The sequence below is a fragment of the Passer domesticus genome, chromosome 17 (genome assembly GCF_036417665.1).
Source record: "Passer domesticus isolate bPasDom1 chromosome 17, bPasDom1.hap1, whole genome shotgun sequence".
Classification (NCBI taxonomy): Eukaryota; Metazoa; Chordata; class Aves; order Passeriformes; family Passeridae; genus Passer; species Passer domesticus.
This window is the reverse complement of record NC_087490.1, coordinates 8,504,518-8,522,448: the sequence shown is the minus strand read 5'-3', so window position 1 is coordinate 8,522,448 and position 17,931 is coordinate 8,504,518. Positions and strand designations below refer to the sequence as shown.

At 45.7% G+C, this 17,931-nt stretch overlaps 1 protein-coding gene across 2 annotated transcripts in view; it reads left to right on the top strand.

Annotated features, from left to right (window-relative positions):
* Positions 1–17,931, top strand: part of ULK1 (unc-51 like autophagy activating kinase 1) — a 75,583-nt gene that overhangs the window by 25,085 nt on the left and 32,567 nt on the right. For both annotated transcript variants that reach the window (XM_064392141.1, XM_064392140.1), the window contains exons 9-12: positions 1,827–1,928; positions 9,130–9,188; positions 12,886–12,968; positions 15,843–15,893. In XM_064392141.1, the coding sequence (XP_064248211.1) occupies positions 1,827–1,928; positions 9,130–9,188; positions 12,886–12,968; positions 15,843–15,893 (295 nt within the window). The remainder of the gene's footprint in view (positions 1–1,826; positions 1,929–9,129; positions 9,189–12,885; positions 12,969–15,842; positions 15,894–17,931) is intronic.

The window sequence follows — 17,931 nt, the reverse complement described above, 5'->3', positions numbered from 1 at the left end:
TATTTGTGCTCATGGCAGCAGCCAGGGTCTCGGTGTCACATCAAGTCAGTGAAAGGAAAAATGAGAAAACTAGACAGAAATAAAAATGTCAAAACCAGACCTGTAATAGTTCCTGGGCACGTGGGTGTCTGAGCTCAAAGTAAAAAGATGATGTGAGTCAGTTTAGGTTGAAGTTGTTACAGGTGCCCTGGGGTAAAAGGCACCTAATTTCAAACACAGTCTAATCCACTCTTAAGTTTTTTGTCTGTAGTCTTTGGGCAGAGTTAGGCTGGACTGTGCTGCACTGCACAGGCCTAGTGCATCTGCTAGTCTGTTCCACAGAACTACCTCAAGCAAAACACACTTCCTCTCTCTCCCTTTTTTTGAAGCCTGATGTTTATTTGAGCTATGCTATATGTGAAGATGATGTAACTCTCCTCTCCTGTGAGAGTTTCCTGAATTGTCTATTTTTAGTGATACTTTTCCTTTCAGAGTCTCTTGTGAAAGTAATTGAAAACACCCAGCTTGTTTTCTGAAAGGGCTGGAGGAAACTAGTGATGATTTTTTTCTATTTGTTTTTTATTTTTATCTTAAACAACACTGGATGTTACAAGAAATCTCAGTGTTTTATATTGTTCTCTGTTTATTGATGGGTTTGAAGGAAGATGGGAAGGGAGGGTTCAGTTGGGATTTAGGGAGGGTTTTGAAGTCTTTCCCTACTGCTATTGTAGGTCTTGTGCAGGAGCCCTGGGAGCATCTGCTGGCAAGGCAGGACTTTATTCCCTGCTGTAGCTCACAACCTATTGCTGCTTTATTTAATTTTGCTCTTAAAAAAAAAAAAACAGAAAGGTATTTTTACCTCTACCAAAAGGAGCTTTCTGTCTGAACCCCAGTATGATCCATGCCATGGCAAGACTTGAAACCTCCTTGTGCAGTTCTTGTCCTGCTGCTTTGGCTTTTTTTGGTGTCATGCCTCCTTCCCTTAGGGACAGACCAAGCTCCTGTCCACAATTTACTTGTTGCCATTTTTTTTTTCCATTACGTGTGGCCTTTACTGCTAACAGAGCTAAAAGATTGATCCTGTTCCATGCTGGCAGCAGTGCAATGAAATGTGTAGTTACAAACACATGGGATCAGTCAGGCTGCCCTCCTGTCCCTCCTCTGCTGCTGCTCTGAGGCTCTGCCTGCTGAGCCAGGGGCTCTGGGGGCTTGCACTGTCTCCAGCTTCTGGAACCAGCCTGGGAGGGAGCAGCTGAGGGCACAATGTGGGATTAGAAACCAGGGTCTGAGGCACAGCAGGGCTCAAGCTGTTGGACTGGAACACTGCCTTTGAACCCAAACTGTGACCTTGGCACTAGTCCCTGGAGCTGAATTAATGTGCTACCATCTTGGGCTAAATGGGGGAAGTGCCCAAGAGGTGCAGCTCAGGATGGAGGCTGGAGTTCACCTGTGCAGTGGGAGCCTTTGCTGCTCTTGGTCTTGCTCCTTGCTTTGGTTGAGGAGATCCGTTTGTGATTTCAGTGGGGTTTCTTCTGGTGGATTCAGCAGAAAATGCTACACTGGGAGAAGAGGAAGTACTGAGTTTGCCCAAAATACACATTAGGATGTATTTTTGTCTTCTGAATGAAAGTCTATGCCTTCCCCCACTTAATTAGGGCAGTGGCCCTTTCAGTGTAGTGTTACAGTCTTATTGGGAGTAAATATTCATGGTTATTGGGGAATCTAGCTCAAGAGGTTTCATAGCATAATAGTGACTTATCTCTTGGAGTTGCTAAAAAAACCAGCAAAAAAACAACACCAAAACAACTTAATTTTATAAAAGAAATTTCCCTTCTCTCCCCCAAAAGGCACCAGAAGTCATTATGTCACAACACTATGATGCCAAAGCTGACCTCTGGAGTATAGGAACCATCATTTATCAGTGTCTAACAGGAAAGGCTCCCTTTCAGGTGAGTTGCTTAGATTTTATGTTTGTGACTCTCTCCTACTTTTTTAATCTCTTATTTTTTCCTGCTAATCTGGTTACTCTAGGGCTTCTGTCATCTCTAATATCAACTCCCATAGATCCAGCCCCATGAAGGTCTGGATAACAACCTGACAGTGTTGAGTGTTGTGCTTTGTATGTTGTAATTCTGGTTGTGTTACTAGAATATGACTGTTCTCTGGGCTGTCTCTCATTAAAATGCACTTCCCAGTTACAGGAGCTTAAGAAGGGTCACTTATTGAGAAAATTACCATGAATCAGTTAAAGCAGTGGGGCTTTTTAGACCTACACTTAGAAAATCAGTTTCTGTTTACAACTGTAGTCAGTGTATAATTTATCATTATAATTATATTGGATATAGAAAGACTATAAGAAAGATTGTATTTGCAAGTTAATGTTCAGGATGATTTGGTGGTAAGTAGTGTATTGCAGCTAAATCAACTTGGTTTTCAGAGCAGTTAAGTAGGATAATATCAAAAGGTTCTTATCTGTCATCTCACAGCAGTTTCTTCCAGCCTGAAATGTTTATGTTCATTAGATCCAAACCCCTCCAAATATAACACAGCCCTGTAAAGCTCCACCCTGTACTTAATGCCATAACTTTTGGATGAGCTACAGCATATCCTTTGTGAACAGCATTCTCTGATTTATTTTTTTTTATGGTGGAGAATTCACCACAGCCTTGCTCCTGTTGCTTCAGAATTACTTCACATATTTTTCATCATCCATAGCTGGAATTCACCTAGACTCAGTGTATTTTTTTCGTTAGCCACACCGTGTGCTACTTTACTTCTTGCATCTCTGAATGAGATCAGCAGATTCTCCCTTGAAATTACTCTTTCAAAGTATTGTATTTGTCAGATTTTTTCCCCCACCCTTGCTTTCTGGTCCTCTCTTCTTATCGCCTGACATCCCTTTATCCTGATTCCCTAACAAAACAAAACGGAAAAATCCCCAACAAACCCCCAAAAATGAATAAAAAGGAGACAAAAACAAATAGCACAAAAGAAAGTCAGTCAGAGGGAAATTTATGCTCAAGTAATAAGGCAAATTTGATGAAGTGAAAGATTTTATGAGCTTTAGTTCCACAGCTCTTTAGGATTTCACACAAGACCTGGAATGTTTATGCAGTTACATCATCAGGGAGGATAAAGTGAGTTCTGAATCTGTTGCAGGAAAGAGTGGGCAAATACAGGGGCAAACTAATGGTATGTTTTGGTTTTGTCTAGCGCCAAGAACACTTTTTTCCTTCAGGGTAATTTTTTCCCTGCTGCTATAAGAATCTTCCACTCCAATGCTTTATATTCTGTCCACCAGCTTCCTCTGTATTTAGAGCAAGACTTCATTTCCTTTGTATGTTACTTTTTTTATAAACCCCTACAAAATGCACTGAAACTTCTGAATGGCTTCTGTTTACTGGCTGCATCCACTTGTCATCAGCGTTGGTATCTTTGAGAGGAGAAAAGGACTGTTAGGATGAAAGAAAATAAATATTTGTGTGTTAAGAAGAAAATGGAGAGGAGGAGAAAGCAAGCTTTGACTGCATGCATAGGAGAGCCTGGCACAGATTCTCCCTTGTATCTTGATGCCTTTTAGTCTCTAAAAGCACCTTGATACCTACTCATTCAAATTATTTAATTACTGTTTAATGTGACTTTATCATAGGGGTTCTTTGTCTCTGATTGAGGCATGGCACTGCCCTGCCTTGGAGTGGGCAGTGAAGGGACATTTCAGTCCCTGCCCAGCAGTTCCTGACCTTGTTTTGTGCTTGCCTCATTAGATAACTCTCTCCCATAAACATCTGTTGGGCTGGGAATGGGGGTTCTTGGTTTCTCTATTTCAGTTTTCCCCACACCCTTCCCTCTTTTGGAGGTTGTATTTTGAAACAAAATGCCAGGCCCTGTTTGTGACTGCAGTAGCAGCTGTGGGTGTGTTTGATCAGGGAGAGAGAGGAGCTCAGCCCAGATGGTTCTTTGTGCCCCATCTATTTGTTTTGGCCATGCATGTCACAAATTGCCTTCCAGCTTGAGATGCAGGTGAAAGAAGCCTGTCTAGGGGAAGCTGGTTAAAGGTTAACTGGCTCTCTATCTTTGTTGGCACGACTGCGTTGTAAGAATTTTGTGATGGTCACTGAGCAGGCAAGAAGCTGATTGTTTAAAGAGCTTTTGGGAGAAGAGAGGGGCAGTGGACAGAGGTGATTGGGACACCATGAGCAGAAATGAGTGTTTTTGGGAGGGATGGCTGCCAATGGGTGGGAAGAAAACAGGCAGATTCCACATAGTGCCACCAGCAGACCCAGTTGCACAGGGAAGCCAGGAACTGGATTTCTGAGTGAACCTCTTTAGGCTAAATCCTCACTGTGCTTTTCCTCCCAGGCTGGCAAAGTCAGCCCCTCTTCTCTGTCTAGCTGAGATTCCCATGGGAATCTGGAGCTCATGAAACATGCTGAGTTTGGGTGCTGTAGCTGCCACTGCCTGAGCCAAGGAGGCACCTTCAGGAGGATGCAAACAAAAAGGTCTCCAGTGTTATCTGCAGTGAGGAGGAATGAGCTGCCTAAAAATAAAACAGAGCTTCGGGGAAACGGGTTAGATGGAAAAAAGATCAAATGTGTGGAAAGGCTAAGGCAGCTGTCAGTCCTGAAAGTGCTTGTAAATCAAGGCAGAGATGTGCATGTGCATGAATGTGATTTCTGGCTGTCTCAGAGTTAAAATTAACTACAGCTGGGTCACCCAAGGCAATTTCCCAGAGCCATTCCTGTCCCTTCCGTGCCTCACTGCACACAGAGAAGAAAGAAGCTGCTGATGCTCAGATGTGAACAGTTGGTAGGATGGCTGGTGAAGCTTTCTTAAGGAGCTTTTTGTATTAAACATGGCCATAAACAAAACAGTGAGACTGCCATAGGGATGAGATTAATGGGATTCATAATCCCTATAAACAGATTTGCTGAGCTCTGTATTAATGTGGAATTGTTAATTTGCCTTGCCTAATAAGTGGTCTGCACTCATATCTCTGCATTTGTGTCAGTGAGTACTTGAACAGTGCATTTCCTGCTCCTGACCAGACCTGGGAAGGGCCTTGGGAGTGTAGTGGTTTATTCTTGTCCGTACCTGAGTTGAGAAGTTTGGGACTCTATGCCCACCCTGAGGTGGTGCTGGCTGTGTAAACAAGTGACAACCAGAAGCAAAGCTGGAGGCAAGAGAAGAAATATTTACACAAGGTCTAAAACAATCCAGAACCAATCAAGTCCTTGTCAGATGGTGTTTTAAATATGATTAGTTAAATGACCTCAATCTCCTCTTTCTTTTTTTTTTTTCCCTGTGTGGGAGGAATCACACTGATCTTTCTGGTGGCTTCTGTTGTGTGACCCCTTTTAAATCTGGGCAGCTCTTGGTAAGCAGACACCCCACTGGGCACATGCAGGTTGTGTCAGAGCTGGCTCAGGCAGTGGCAATGGGACATCAGACCCTGCCAAACCCCTGAAACCTGGTTGTCTGCTGTCTGAGCCTTTGCAGGAATCTCGAGCTTTCTATGGACATGGTACCCTGTGTCTGGGGGAGAGTGAGCCAAAGAGCAGGGAACTGACAAGAGAATTAATGCAAGTTTTTCTGCCTGGCCTGGCAGCTCTGAAAGAGTTAACCTGCCTGTTTATGTTCTCATCCCAGCTAGCTGTTAGGTGAAAAATTAATTTCTAAGTCTGGTGTACCAAGTTCACTGCTTTAATTCTGAGTTAATTCTGTCTGCATAAGTACTGGGATTATGTATCACTTACAGCAACTGCTATGTTGTGAAATGGCCTTGAGGAACACCAGGAAAGGCTGGATTTTATGCCAAGAATTTGAACCCCTGGTATATTTGTTAGGCAGCTTGCTCTTCTGTTCTCAGCTCTGTTCCTTTAGAGTGCTCTGTGTCCATGGGGACAGGAATTCCTGGAAATGGTGGGTAATTCTGATGACACTGGGTGCAGTGACTGACTTGTTGCTGTAGTCAGTGGACCACTGCCTTTTGGACCAGTGTTTGTGGGTCTTGCCCTGCTCTGTTGGCAGTAGAGAGAAATCCATGGACTGCTAAAGACAAAAGTTCAGGGGATGGGTTTTTGTTTGCTTGGTTCTGGTTCTTGGGCTTTCATGTCCTCTGAATGCCAGCCGCTTAGTTGTGGGAGTCTTAAAATATCAGAAAGTATTTCCAGTAGGTTTTCAAGCTTTTCCCTAGAGCTGCTGAGCTAGAAATAATATTACTTATTTATTTTTCTTTCTAACGTAACCAAATCCCCTTTCTTCACCTCTGAATCCCCAAGAAAAGGATTCAAAGAGCAGGGCAACACCATACACCTGCTATGGAGTGTTGAATAGACAAAGCTCTTCAGGGAAGGTGTGAAAGTCTCTGGCCCTCCTCTGTCTCAACATTGGGCTTTTGCATCCAGCCGTGGCCCAAGCATGACAAATCCAGTGCTGAGTGCTTTTGGAAGCACCACCCTGCCTGCTTTTCACATGAATTCACTGCCAGGCAGCCAGCACTGAAGGGGATTTGGCAGGGTTTTGTTGAATGCCTTTGTTGGCTCAACATATTTCCACTGCTGCTCGGGACAAAGTAACAGAGTGGCAGGATTGAATTTGCCCAATTGCCTCTATATATAGAAAGGGTAGACAAAACCAAAATGCAGCTGCTCCTAGTGCCATGAGAGGGGGGCTGAGGGTGTGAACTGACCTGCTGGGGTGCCCTCCTGGCCTCAGGGAAAGCTGAGCTGTTCTGCATCCCTGCTTCTGATAGATGGGTGCTGTCCCACAGGTAGAAGTTGGCTCTGTGTACCTTGAATGGTGTGGTTGTTTCGTGCCTCTGGTGTTTTTCTTGGGCAGGGTGTATCTGCCTGGAAGGCAGATTTCAATTTTAAGTTCTTAGCTTCCTAGATGAGGGAATTCAAGTGACGTTTTTACTGTATTACAAACTTCAGTTGGTTATTTTTCCATGATTCTTAGAGAAGCACTGTTTATTGAAAGGAGAGGTGAGCAAAGTGGCTGAGGGTCCTGGTGCTTTGTGATAGCAAGAGAGCAGTGGGCAGGTTACTGAGAGCAGAACTGTGTGACTCAGTCAATTAATAATGAAGTTAATGAAGCTGCAGTTGGTTTTACCAAATTAATGGTGATCCATGGCTGTCTGTGCTGGGCACTCACTAGAATGACTCTCTTCCCCTGGTATCTGCACTTGGACCAGCCGTGAATCACAGGCTCAGGGACAGCCCAAGGGAGGGAGTGTGGTCTGGGTGGGGAGGAACCTGGCAGGGTCCCTGCAGAGCAAGTGGGGCTGGTACTGAGGCAGCAGAATGTGGAGGAACAGCATCTCTGCAGGGACATCTCTTGAATTTGTACAGAGAGGAGCAAAACTTCATTGAGAACTTTATCCAAGCCAGTGCTTAGAAACCTTCTCTAATGAACTGGTCTTCATATATGTGCTGCTTTAAATATACTCTCTCTTTACTGCCAGGAAAATTTCTGACAAAACAGTGTTTGAAGTAGATCAGAGCTTCATTGTATTTGTGAAACAATTGAGCTGTTGCAACAGGAAATGACCAGAGCAAACAGCCAAGGCTTGTATCTCTCTGAAGTGAATGAGCCCTTCCCTCCCTGGGCTGGAGTTCTGCCCCTCCTTTTGCTTTGTCTGTCAGGAATATTTGTCATCACTCTGGGCAATGTGGCCAGGATATTTGGTGCAGTGTGTATGCTTGCCTCCCTAAAGTTTGCCAAATATTAATCTAATTACATTCCAGGGTCTGCCAGGGGAAGGTGTAAAATGGAGCTTTCCTGAATGAAATTGAGTGGCAGCAGTTGGAAATTATGATGCAGTTTGGCATCTGTGTAACAAGGCGCTCTGCTTCAATTCTGATGTTCTTTTGGTGTAGCTTCTGTTGGTTAGGCTGTATAAAAAACACTGCCCTGATGAGTACTACACAAGTGTGTTGATACTATCAGCTTTTGAGTCTACCTTTGGTTTCTTTTGAGGTTTTTTTACTTAGCTCTCAGTTATCCTTAATTTTCATCTTCAGCCAGAGGGAGTAGGTGATGTTGAAACAGCGTCTTATGTGGGTGCTTTTCCAGCCATACAGTGTTAGTGGTATTTTGATGGCCATCTGCAGATTGGCCTGTCTGATTTGCCATTTTAAGCATTTTAATTGACCTTAAATGCTTCTAATTTAGAAATAGAAGTAGGTGGAAGGCTCAAGGGGTTTTTGAGCTTGCCCTGAACATCAGGAGAAGCTGCCTGTTGCCTCCTCATTCACACTTTCCTACACTCTGCTGCACTAATAATTGATTGCAGATTAATCCCTCTGATCTTCCTGCCCTGTTTATGTGCCTTCATGTCTGTGTCGTGCCAGCCAGCCTGCTCTGCCTTTAATAAAGCAACTTTGCCTAAGCAGAAAAGCTTGAGACACTAGGGTTAATTTACTGGCCTGTATTATTCATTGCATGAAAACAAGTGGAGAATTTATATTAGGGGATTTTTATGTGTCTGTGCTTGTCTACTGGTGATTTTATTTTTAACCTCAGCTGTAAACCTCTTGTGCCTAGCCCCCACCTTTTTTTTAATCCCATCTTTCAGAATTTGGAATCTTGTCATCAACATCCCCCACAGTTGTGTTTATTACTGCACAAATAAAATAGTGCTGTGGCTTGAGCCCTTCTGGCTTCCTGGAACTAAAGTAGAAAATCCTAATTCAGTTGCTGTTTCTCCATGTTCCTAGCTTTTTCACAGATCCCTTGCCCATCAGCAGGCTCCCTGCCCTTTTTCTAAATGCCCTGCAGCATTAATCCATGTTCTCAGCAGGAGCTGCCATTCATCATTTGGGACTCCTCACGTCTACAATTATTCAGTCTCCTGAGTGAGGCTATTAGGCCAGCTCAAACCTGAGCATCAGAGCCCACTGCAGTGAAGCTCAGCCTGTGGAAGGGCAGAGCAGGACAGAACCAGGTCAGGGACAAAGGGCAGCAGGTTGAAATACTGTATTTTCACTGCAGCACAGGGCTGCCTTTTCAGTCTAAAGCAAGCTGCATTTTCTGTGCTGGTCCAGCAATTAAAAAGTGCCTCTGCTCTTCAGAGCTACAGTGAAATAAAGATGCTAATCCCTCTCCTTCACTGTCAACTGCTTCATGTGCTGGTTTCTTTCTCCTCCACAGGCCAGCAGCCCACAGGATCTCCGCCTCTTCTATGAGAAAAACAAGATGCTGATGCCCAAGTAAGAATTTTTCCAGTGTCAATGTTTGTAGGCACTTGTTTACTGTGTTTACACCTGTCCTTGCATGCTCCTGGCTTGTCACTTGGGGAGGTGACTGAAATATTTGGCCTCCTGCCTTTCCCCATTCCTGAAACCAGCAGTGATGTGGCCCAGGGAGTTAGACAGCAGCAGGGTTGGGGTGTCCTGTCTCTCTGCAGACACTCTTCTCCTACATTGCAAAAATTTGGGGCTGCTGGTGATTCCAAGAGCCAGCTAGAGGTCCTGTTCCACACGTGGCTCCCCTGAGGCTGGGAACCTTGGGAGGAGCTCAAGGCACCTCTGGGATCGTGGGAGCAGGCAGGCTGCAGCCTCTGCTGTAACCTGCCATACCTGCCTGAGGATCACATTCCCATTTCTCACGTGTCAGGGCAGCAACTGCTTGTGTCCATCCTGCTCTTGGGGGAAACACTATAACCTCCCTGGAAATGGACACTGCTGCAGTTTCCAGGGGGAAGAGAACTGCTCTCATCCCAATGGGGTGTATGTTACCTCTCTGCTCAGTGCTGTGATTTGTCAGGGTATTTTGGTTTTGTTGCTGTGGTCTCTCCTTTTCATGTCTGAGCTCTGAAAGCAGAAGCTCGTGCTGGCTCTGAAAACCTCAGCCTGATACAGAGACAGGACTGAAATTCCAGATTGTATATCTAAAATCTGGATGGCCTTTTTTTACCAGAAAGTTATCTCCCAGTTGGCAGAGGTGCTAATGCAGCCATATATGCAGGAAGTTCATTGGGTTGCTGTGTATGGATTTTTCTTTTCCCTTATCAGTTCAGACAGCTCCAAGAGATAACTGGAAGGAACTGTCAAGAAGCTGGAGCTCTTATCAATGACTGTGATATGCAGTTAATTTCCCTTTAATGACTTCCTTTTTTGATTTGGGGAGAAGGCACAAATTTCTACCAGGATTACCCCTGGGGCACCTGGACTGAACCAGAGGGTGTGATGGAGTAAAACGCCTGAAAAGAAACAATTTACAGCAAAAATGTGACTGCACAGTTGGAGCCAGCCTATGTGAGCAGAAAGCAGAGCTTCTGTTTTACCTACACAGCCCAAACCATGGGCTAGCCCCTCTTACAAAATGAGAAATTAATCCATAAAACTAGAGAAGTTTTCTTGTGTTGATCCCACTGCCCTGCTGTTGTTTGGCTCATGGTGCAGGCAAGGGGAGAAATTGAGCTCAGCTGTAAGAGGAGAGCATGCCTGTTCTTGTAGGGATTAGTCCTTTGAGTCCTTCACAGTCTGCATTTGCCATTTTCACTTATCTGCACTTTTGAACTACCAAGTTCTTCCAAAACTCAGATCCAAGCTGATAGTTTTTCTCACTGTGGAAGTCAGATCTGAACTGGCCTTTGTGTAAATGGCAATTCCCTCTTTCCAAAGTTAGTTTATCTCTTTAGCATGGACTGCAATCTGTGCTATTCCCGAGTAAACATGAATAAACTCCTTGAGTGCCCTGCCAGCACAGGATGAAACACAAAACTACTCCAGAGACCTCCTTCTCAGACTGCAGCAGTGCCAGGATTTGGTTTCATTTTCCTTGGGGCTATGCAGGCTGGCACACACTTCCTTGCCATGGCCAGGGAAAGTGTTTAGGCTTGGGAATGCAGTGGGGAAGCACTGCTGCTCCTGATAGGTGAGGAGACGCTGTTCTGAGCATTCTGGGGAGCCAGTGGCAGCAGAAACCTGAAGGCTTCACAATTTTAATAGTGCTGATCTAAACAATTAACATTTGTTGTGCTGGTTTGCATGGCAAGGTACATCCAGGTCGTGGGGGCAAGGAGGCAGATTTGTTGCTCCTGTTTAAAAACAGAAACTGAATAGAAACCTAGAAAATAATACTGAAGGGTAGCAAAGCTTGATGCTTTGGGCATGGGAGGTGAGAGGAGACAAACAGGCTGTTGATCTGCACCCTCTTCATCTGTGTTGTGCCATCTGGAGTCCATGAGTTGATGTACCTGTTTCTTGGCTTTAAAACCAAGGTTAAAGTCATAGGTGGGAAATGGACTCATTTTGGATGAGAGCTTTATGTGTCACAGATAAATAAATGATGATGAAAACACTGCAGGGCTGCAGGACTCCAGCACTAATGCATTTTTCAGGAGGCTGCTTGCTGTGGTATCTTGGGGTTATTCCATTACACAGTGTGCTTCCAAGGGGCTCCTCTTTTCATGGGAGGCCCAACCTGAGCCTCAGTCTAACTGCACCCCTTCCAGAGTCCTGGTGGCCTCCTCCTGTGTCAGCCTGAGAAGGTGCACAGAACCATTCCATCAGGGATGGAAAAGCAGCTCCTCCAGTACAAGCAAGGATGAGGCATGCTTGCCGTCATTCTCTGATCTTGGAATCACTGGGTTCAAATTCCTGCCCCAGCAAGGCCTAGGGCTTCACAGAGCAATAACTGAGTGGTTATGAAATGTGTAAACACACACCTTGCCTGCCATCTCCTGTTTCTCTGAGCAGGAGTCTGGTAGTGCTAGCTAGCACCCTTTTCTTCCCCTCACTATTTCTGGGCTAGCTTCTGTTTTACCCCCATCTTTGGTAGAGTGTGTTGGTAAAGATGAATAAAGGAAGGGGTTTTTTCCTCCCAGCATTGGTCAGGCTTGGCCTCAGGGCAGTGACTGATGCCAGAGCCATATTCAGAGCCACTGAGAGCTAAAATTACTGTGCTGGGCACACATGTCATTACCTCAGCTGACCCAGCATGGGGAGAGGGGAGAGCCTGGCAGAGCGTGGGGGCCATGCTGGGAGCAGCCATGATAAACAGAGTTAATACTGAGAGGAGCTGCCACCACCCACGCTTCTCTAGGAGAGCTCTGCCCCAGCCCAAAGCCCCCAGCAGCACTTTGGGGATGGAGGGAAGTCAGCAGAGCTGAATCCACTTATGCAAGAGCTGAACTCTGCTTTCCTTGCCTTAATCCATTCATTTATTCCCTGTATTTTTCAATCTACAGGGGTTATAAAGAGCTGCCCGGGCCTCTTCCCCATCTGCTTGTGGGATGAGGGAGAGCAGAGTGCTTTACCAGCTCTTTTGTGTTTCAAAGGCTGTTGAAAATAATATTTTCTTCCTAAGTATGCTGAAAAGTGTAATAACTGCACAAATTTTAGCTTGCTGAGGTGGCAGTTGCTCACATCTTAGTGGCCTTCCATTAATCTATGCTGTATATCAAGGAAGCAAATAGACATTACTTGCTAGTCTTACATAAGCTGCACTGAAAAATAAATGCCTTAATAAAATGGTAGTAATTGGTGATGCATTTCACCACCAGTGTCTTAATTGGAAGCTTTCCCTTGGAAACTGCATTGTTCTAGTGATCTTATTCCCATTAGAGCAAGTAGGAGTGATTTTTATTTATTATGTGTGAAATACTGCAAGTGGAATGGGCTTAGCTGAGCACCAGAGGGATGACACTGGAAGGATCTGCAGGTGCTCATGGGAGAGGCCACTGAAGCAAAATTAGCTGTAGCCTGACCAATGGCAGTAGGGAGTGAAAGCCAGAGACTCAAAATAAAGACATTTCTGATCAGCCTCCCTCCAGTGAGCTCCCGGTCTTCCTCGCCCAGCAGGCATGGAGTGAGTTTGCATCTGCCAGTTGTCTTCCTGAATATGTAAAAGCAGTTTAAGCAGACTGCCAGTCTCTTATTTTGCTTTTGTTTTCAATCCTAGCATCCCCAGGGAGACATCAAGCCACCTGAGGCAGCTCCTGCTGGGCCTTCTGCAGCGCAACCATAAGGACCGCATGGACTTTGGTAAGGGCTCCTTCCACCTTGAGTTCTGCTGCTGTCTCTGTGTCTTCTGGCTCTGCACAAGCCTCTGTGCTTTTGGCTGGTGCTAGGAGAAGCATCCAGACACCTGGATTTCACCTGTGCCTGGAGGGTTGCATAATCTTGGGGGTTTTAGTTTGTGTGCTGGAAAGGTCAGTGCTGATTCCAGTACAATTTTGTAAACCAAGGAGACTTGGCACACTTTCAGCATATGTTTGTTACTTGCATTCCCTTTGGCTTCTGCTTTTATCATCTCTCTGAGCTGTGGTTAAATGTGCTACTAGGTAAAATGTCTCTTGTGTATCTGTGCTTTTCTGTCACAGCTTCTTCCCAGAGCTGCAAGCTGCACTCATTTACTGAACAATCCAGTCACTATCCTCTGCTTCTCAGGGATTGCTGTGATAATCTGAGCCAGGAGATGCAGCTGCTTGTAGACTCTTCCCTCCTCCAGTTTCTGTGGAAGGAAGCCTTGGTCCTTCTCAGGGCTCAAGCTCTCCAAGCCTTTATCTCAGTCTCCTGACTTGGCTGACATGAGGATTTCCTCTTTTGTCTTAATTCCTTCCAAACTGAGATCATTCATTGTGAGCCCAGTGGTTCTGACTTGGCAGCATCTTACAGATGTGTTTTAGCTGAGCTCAAAGGTCTGAAGAACCTCCTAGGAAAGACATGCCCTAAAGGAGCAGACAGAGGTGGAGCCTTTCCTTGAATACTGAAAGGACCAGGTCATCTAAAGGCAAACACATCCTGTGTGTGTTCAGGATGCTGCTTTTTAGTCAGACTTGGGTAAAATAGTTTGATATTTCTCGGGTTGGTTGAGGGTTGGTTTTCTGTTGGGTTTTTGTTTGCTTATCTGCTCAGGAAGGTTGTTTCCTCCTGGGCAGCACATGCTAGGTGATGAAGAGGAATTGTTTTGCACCCTCTGTTATTCTTTTGGATTAGAGATACCAGGAAAGCCTTTCTGGGGATGGTCAGCTGGATAAGCAAGTGTGGATTACCTGAGGTTGATCATAGTTATCCAGTGATGAATGCCAAGGGCTGGTTACTGAAGTGTAGAAGTGAGAAAATGAGCTTTTGAAAAGTGAGTTGTTGAAGCTCCTGACAGACTGGCTTGGATAGAATCACCTGGCAGGGTTATTCCCTGCAGATCTTTTATCTGGGCTGTGGATCTCTACCTCTTCTCTCATGCTGCTGTGCATTTCAGAAGAAGGTGTCTTTGAGGTTCTTGATTCCCTGCTGTCAGAAATTTTCTGGCAAACCCTTTTAGCCAATATATAAGCTGGTTTTGTACCTCTTGGGAGTAGAGTGCATGAGTCCATGTCTAACACTTGGAAATTTGAGATAGTAGCTTTTGATATCACTCTGGACAACAGTTACAGCACGTCTTGCAGTATTGAGATTTTCCTGTCCTTCATCACATTTTTATCAATAAATTGGCATCTCCCCAGGGGAGAGAGTTTCCTGCTGTTCCTTGTTCCCTGTGACCCTCTGCCTGGGGATGTCACACTGACCTCCAGAGAGCTCAGTTGAGTCACACAACACAGCAACTCATCAGCTTGAAACTTCATTTACTTGTTGTGTGTCCCAGCTGCTGTTCTGCCAGGAGCTGATTCTCTCTGCAATCTCAAGATTATCTAAAGGAAAACCAGGAGGGTTTCAAGTTGCAAGTTTCCTGCTGATGATTACAAGCTGGGTTGTTTGAATTTTGCTTTGCAAGCACAGCTAATAAGCACTTTGGAGCGGGGAGGGGGAAAAGTGAAAGAAATCATCATTTCCACCCCCTCAGTTGAGTCAGCTTGGCTGAGGGATGGTACCCTCCTCTAGTGCAGCAGGCTGAAAAAGAAGCAGGAAACCCCAGCAGCTGAGCAGCTCCCACAGGATGGGGATGTTCTCCATCCACAGCAGATCTAATCTGTGAGATGCCAACTTTCCCTGCCAAAGATTTCCATTCCTTGTCTTGGGCTAAGCTCCAGACCACTCCACTCTGGCTGCAGGACTCTGGCATGGCAGTGGGGAGGAGAGGCTGGGGGGACTGGGATTGTTTAAGGTTAAAAAGCAGACAAACAAAAACCCAGTGACTACGTTCGGGAAAGCTCAGTCCCCAAAGAGGAGCTGTTTACAGAAGAAGTTTGTAAACCTTGGGTGTTGCAACAGGAAATCCATTCTGGGAAAGAAGCTGGAGCTCAGTAATCAGTGTTGATCCATGGCTGACACTCCCAAAAGACTGAGTTGCTGATTGTGATAGGAGAGGGCTCTGGCACGGAGCTGCAGTGAATCAGAGATGAAGGAGCTGGGAGAAGTGGCTACTTGTGAGGACAGGCAAACATGCAGAGAGTGTTCAGCAAGCCAGGACAGAAGCTTTTCTTGGCCTGGATCTGTAGAATGAATTCCCATAATGAGGGGAGGCAGCAGCAGTTGTGTTTGATGTGAAAGGGAGGGAGTTCTGGGCTGTGGTTCTGGGGTGGCCCATTAAAAATGCATTTCTGCCCTCAGTGCATGATGGGTTTGAGTCTGTCATGGAGATCACTCAGTGGAAGTCTTTTTGTCCATCATCCCTATTCCATGGAGTGAGTGGCAGTGCAGTGTGATAAATACAGCTGCCCTGGATCTCTGCATTTAGGGTGATTCACCATCCTGATTAGCAAGAGATCCAATTAATTTCCCGTCCTTTATTCATGAGCAAGTCCTGCATCCAGTCTCCAGCCTGTGTTCTTGACTACTTCTATATGCAACCATACTCAGTCAGCTTCCATTGTTGCATGGAAAAATCACTGTATAACACTAACTTCCTGTGTTTTATCTGCTTTGTAAACTTCTTACAGGCATTTTCTTTCACTGAGTCATTGTTCTTGATTTTTTCAGATGAATTTTTCCATCACCCATTCTTGGATGCAAGTGCCTCTATGAAAAAATGTAAGTATTGCATTTTTGATTACAACTGTTTTTGAACCATGGCCTGACTTCCTTTGCTGTTAGTTCAAAAGGAAAGAAAAATACTGTTTTATGTTTCCTTAGTTATTTAGGCAGGGATTCAGGGTTTGTTACTGTGTCACATCCAGATTTTGCCATCAAAATGTATTTAATTTTACTGGGTTATCTTCAAAGGGATGATTGGGGGATATTTAGGAACCTAAAGTAGAAGCAAATGTAGTTTTGAAATGTATTCAGCTGCTTTGTGTGAAGTGCTTGGCCAGTGGGGTGCTTGTAGGTACACAGGATTGTGTCTCATGGCCTTGCTGTTCATCCTCACCTGTAGCACCATTCAGGCCAGTGAATGGTGGAGACTGGCACTCCTGCTTGCCAGGCTGGCTGTGCAAAAGCCAAACTTTGTGGCTACCAAATCTTGTTTCATCATTTACATCGAAGCTCTTGATACATCTTGTTTTAGAAAGGTTACATTTATTACTCTATGGGAGCTGGACAGAACAAAGACTTCCATTGCAAGTTCTCTCTTCCTCCTTTTGATTCAAAACTTTGGAAAAGTTGCAGCCACGCATATTATGGTTCAGAGGTTTGTTTTTGGTAGAAAACAATTCGGAATTGCTTCTAGTGCATGGGGCATCATAGTCCTGTGGCCAGGAGACTTGGGTTGGTGGAATTGTGTATGTTTGTCTTCTCTGGAGGGATTCTCCTGGGCTTTTAATCTCCTGAGTAAATATAGCACCAAGAATCTTCATCACTGACTAATTTGGGGTGTCCAGTGCCAAGTCTTGGAGGAAACATGTCCAGTTTCCCTCTTGGATGTGTGCCGCACACCTTGTCTGATATCCACATCACTCCTGACCCTCTCTTGCTTTCCTGCTGCCAGAGCAGGACTTGTGAGTTGTCCCTGATGAGGTTTTACCTGTGCACTCAGGTGATCGTCCTGCGGGCAAGAAAAGACGCTTCTGGTTTAGGGGAGCTTTCAAAGCAGCCAGGGCCCTAAGCCCACCTGTGCCAGCAGGATGTGGGGCCAGCCCTGGAACAGGGGGCAGGAAAGGACTCTGGCCCTACAGGGCTGCTCCTGAGCCAGCCCAGCTCCTGGCACCTGCTGTCCTGCGGCTGCGTGGGAAAAGCCCTTCAAAGTCTGATCCCCCTGTGGGCAGAAGATCTCCCCCTCAGGATGTTCTTGCATGCCCACCAGCTCATCTCCTACCTCCAGCTGTCCCCCTGCTTCACTGGCCAGGAGAGCAGAAAACCCCAGAAAAACAGGAGAGGGTTCTCCTGACTTGGCCCCGGTTTCCAACTTGTGCACATCTGCCGTGCAGGAACCAGAGGTGCCATTATGAGCAGGAGGATGTAGCTCAGCCTTTGCCCCCAGCTGCACCAAGGTTAATGGTGTGGGGTCAAGGACCAAGGAAAAAAGCACCTTTACAGGCAGGTAAGGCCTATGCAAACTCCAGACCTCTCTGTCACCCTGCTGATCCTCGCCTCCGGACATACGTCCACAGCCTGGAGTCCTCTCCAGGCAGGAGAGACTGCTACTGGTTTTGAAGACATGGGAGAAATACCAACCCATTGCTGGAGATGTTGAAGCTGTGGTGCACAGAAATCTGCTGGTGGAAGAGAGAGTTCTGGTAGTCTGCTCCGAGGTCTCTGCTACTGCCAGGTGCCATGATGGATCAGAGCCCCTTGGATGTGTGCTGAAGAGCCTGGAGAAGAAAAGGCTGCCTCTGGTCTTGATTTCTGACAGGAGGGAGAGCAGCCAGTGTATCAGCAAAGGCTGGGTTATGGTGATCTCCATAAGAAGAACTCACCTGAGTTTTGTGGAATGCTGTCTAGCATGGCAGTGGGCTTGACCCTTGCACAGCTGTAGCTGAAGTGTGTCTTGGCAAGGCTGCACTTCTCAGGGGGTGGCTCCCCTCAGTCTGTGTGCAGAGCTAGGGTGAGTCCAAAACCTTGCTGGGCTTCTTCATCTCAACATATGGCTCAGCATATCACGAGTGTGGGAAATACCAAAGAGAAGAAGAGC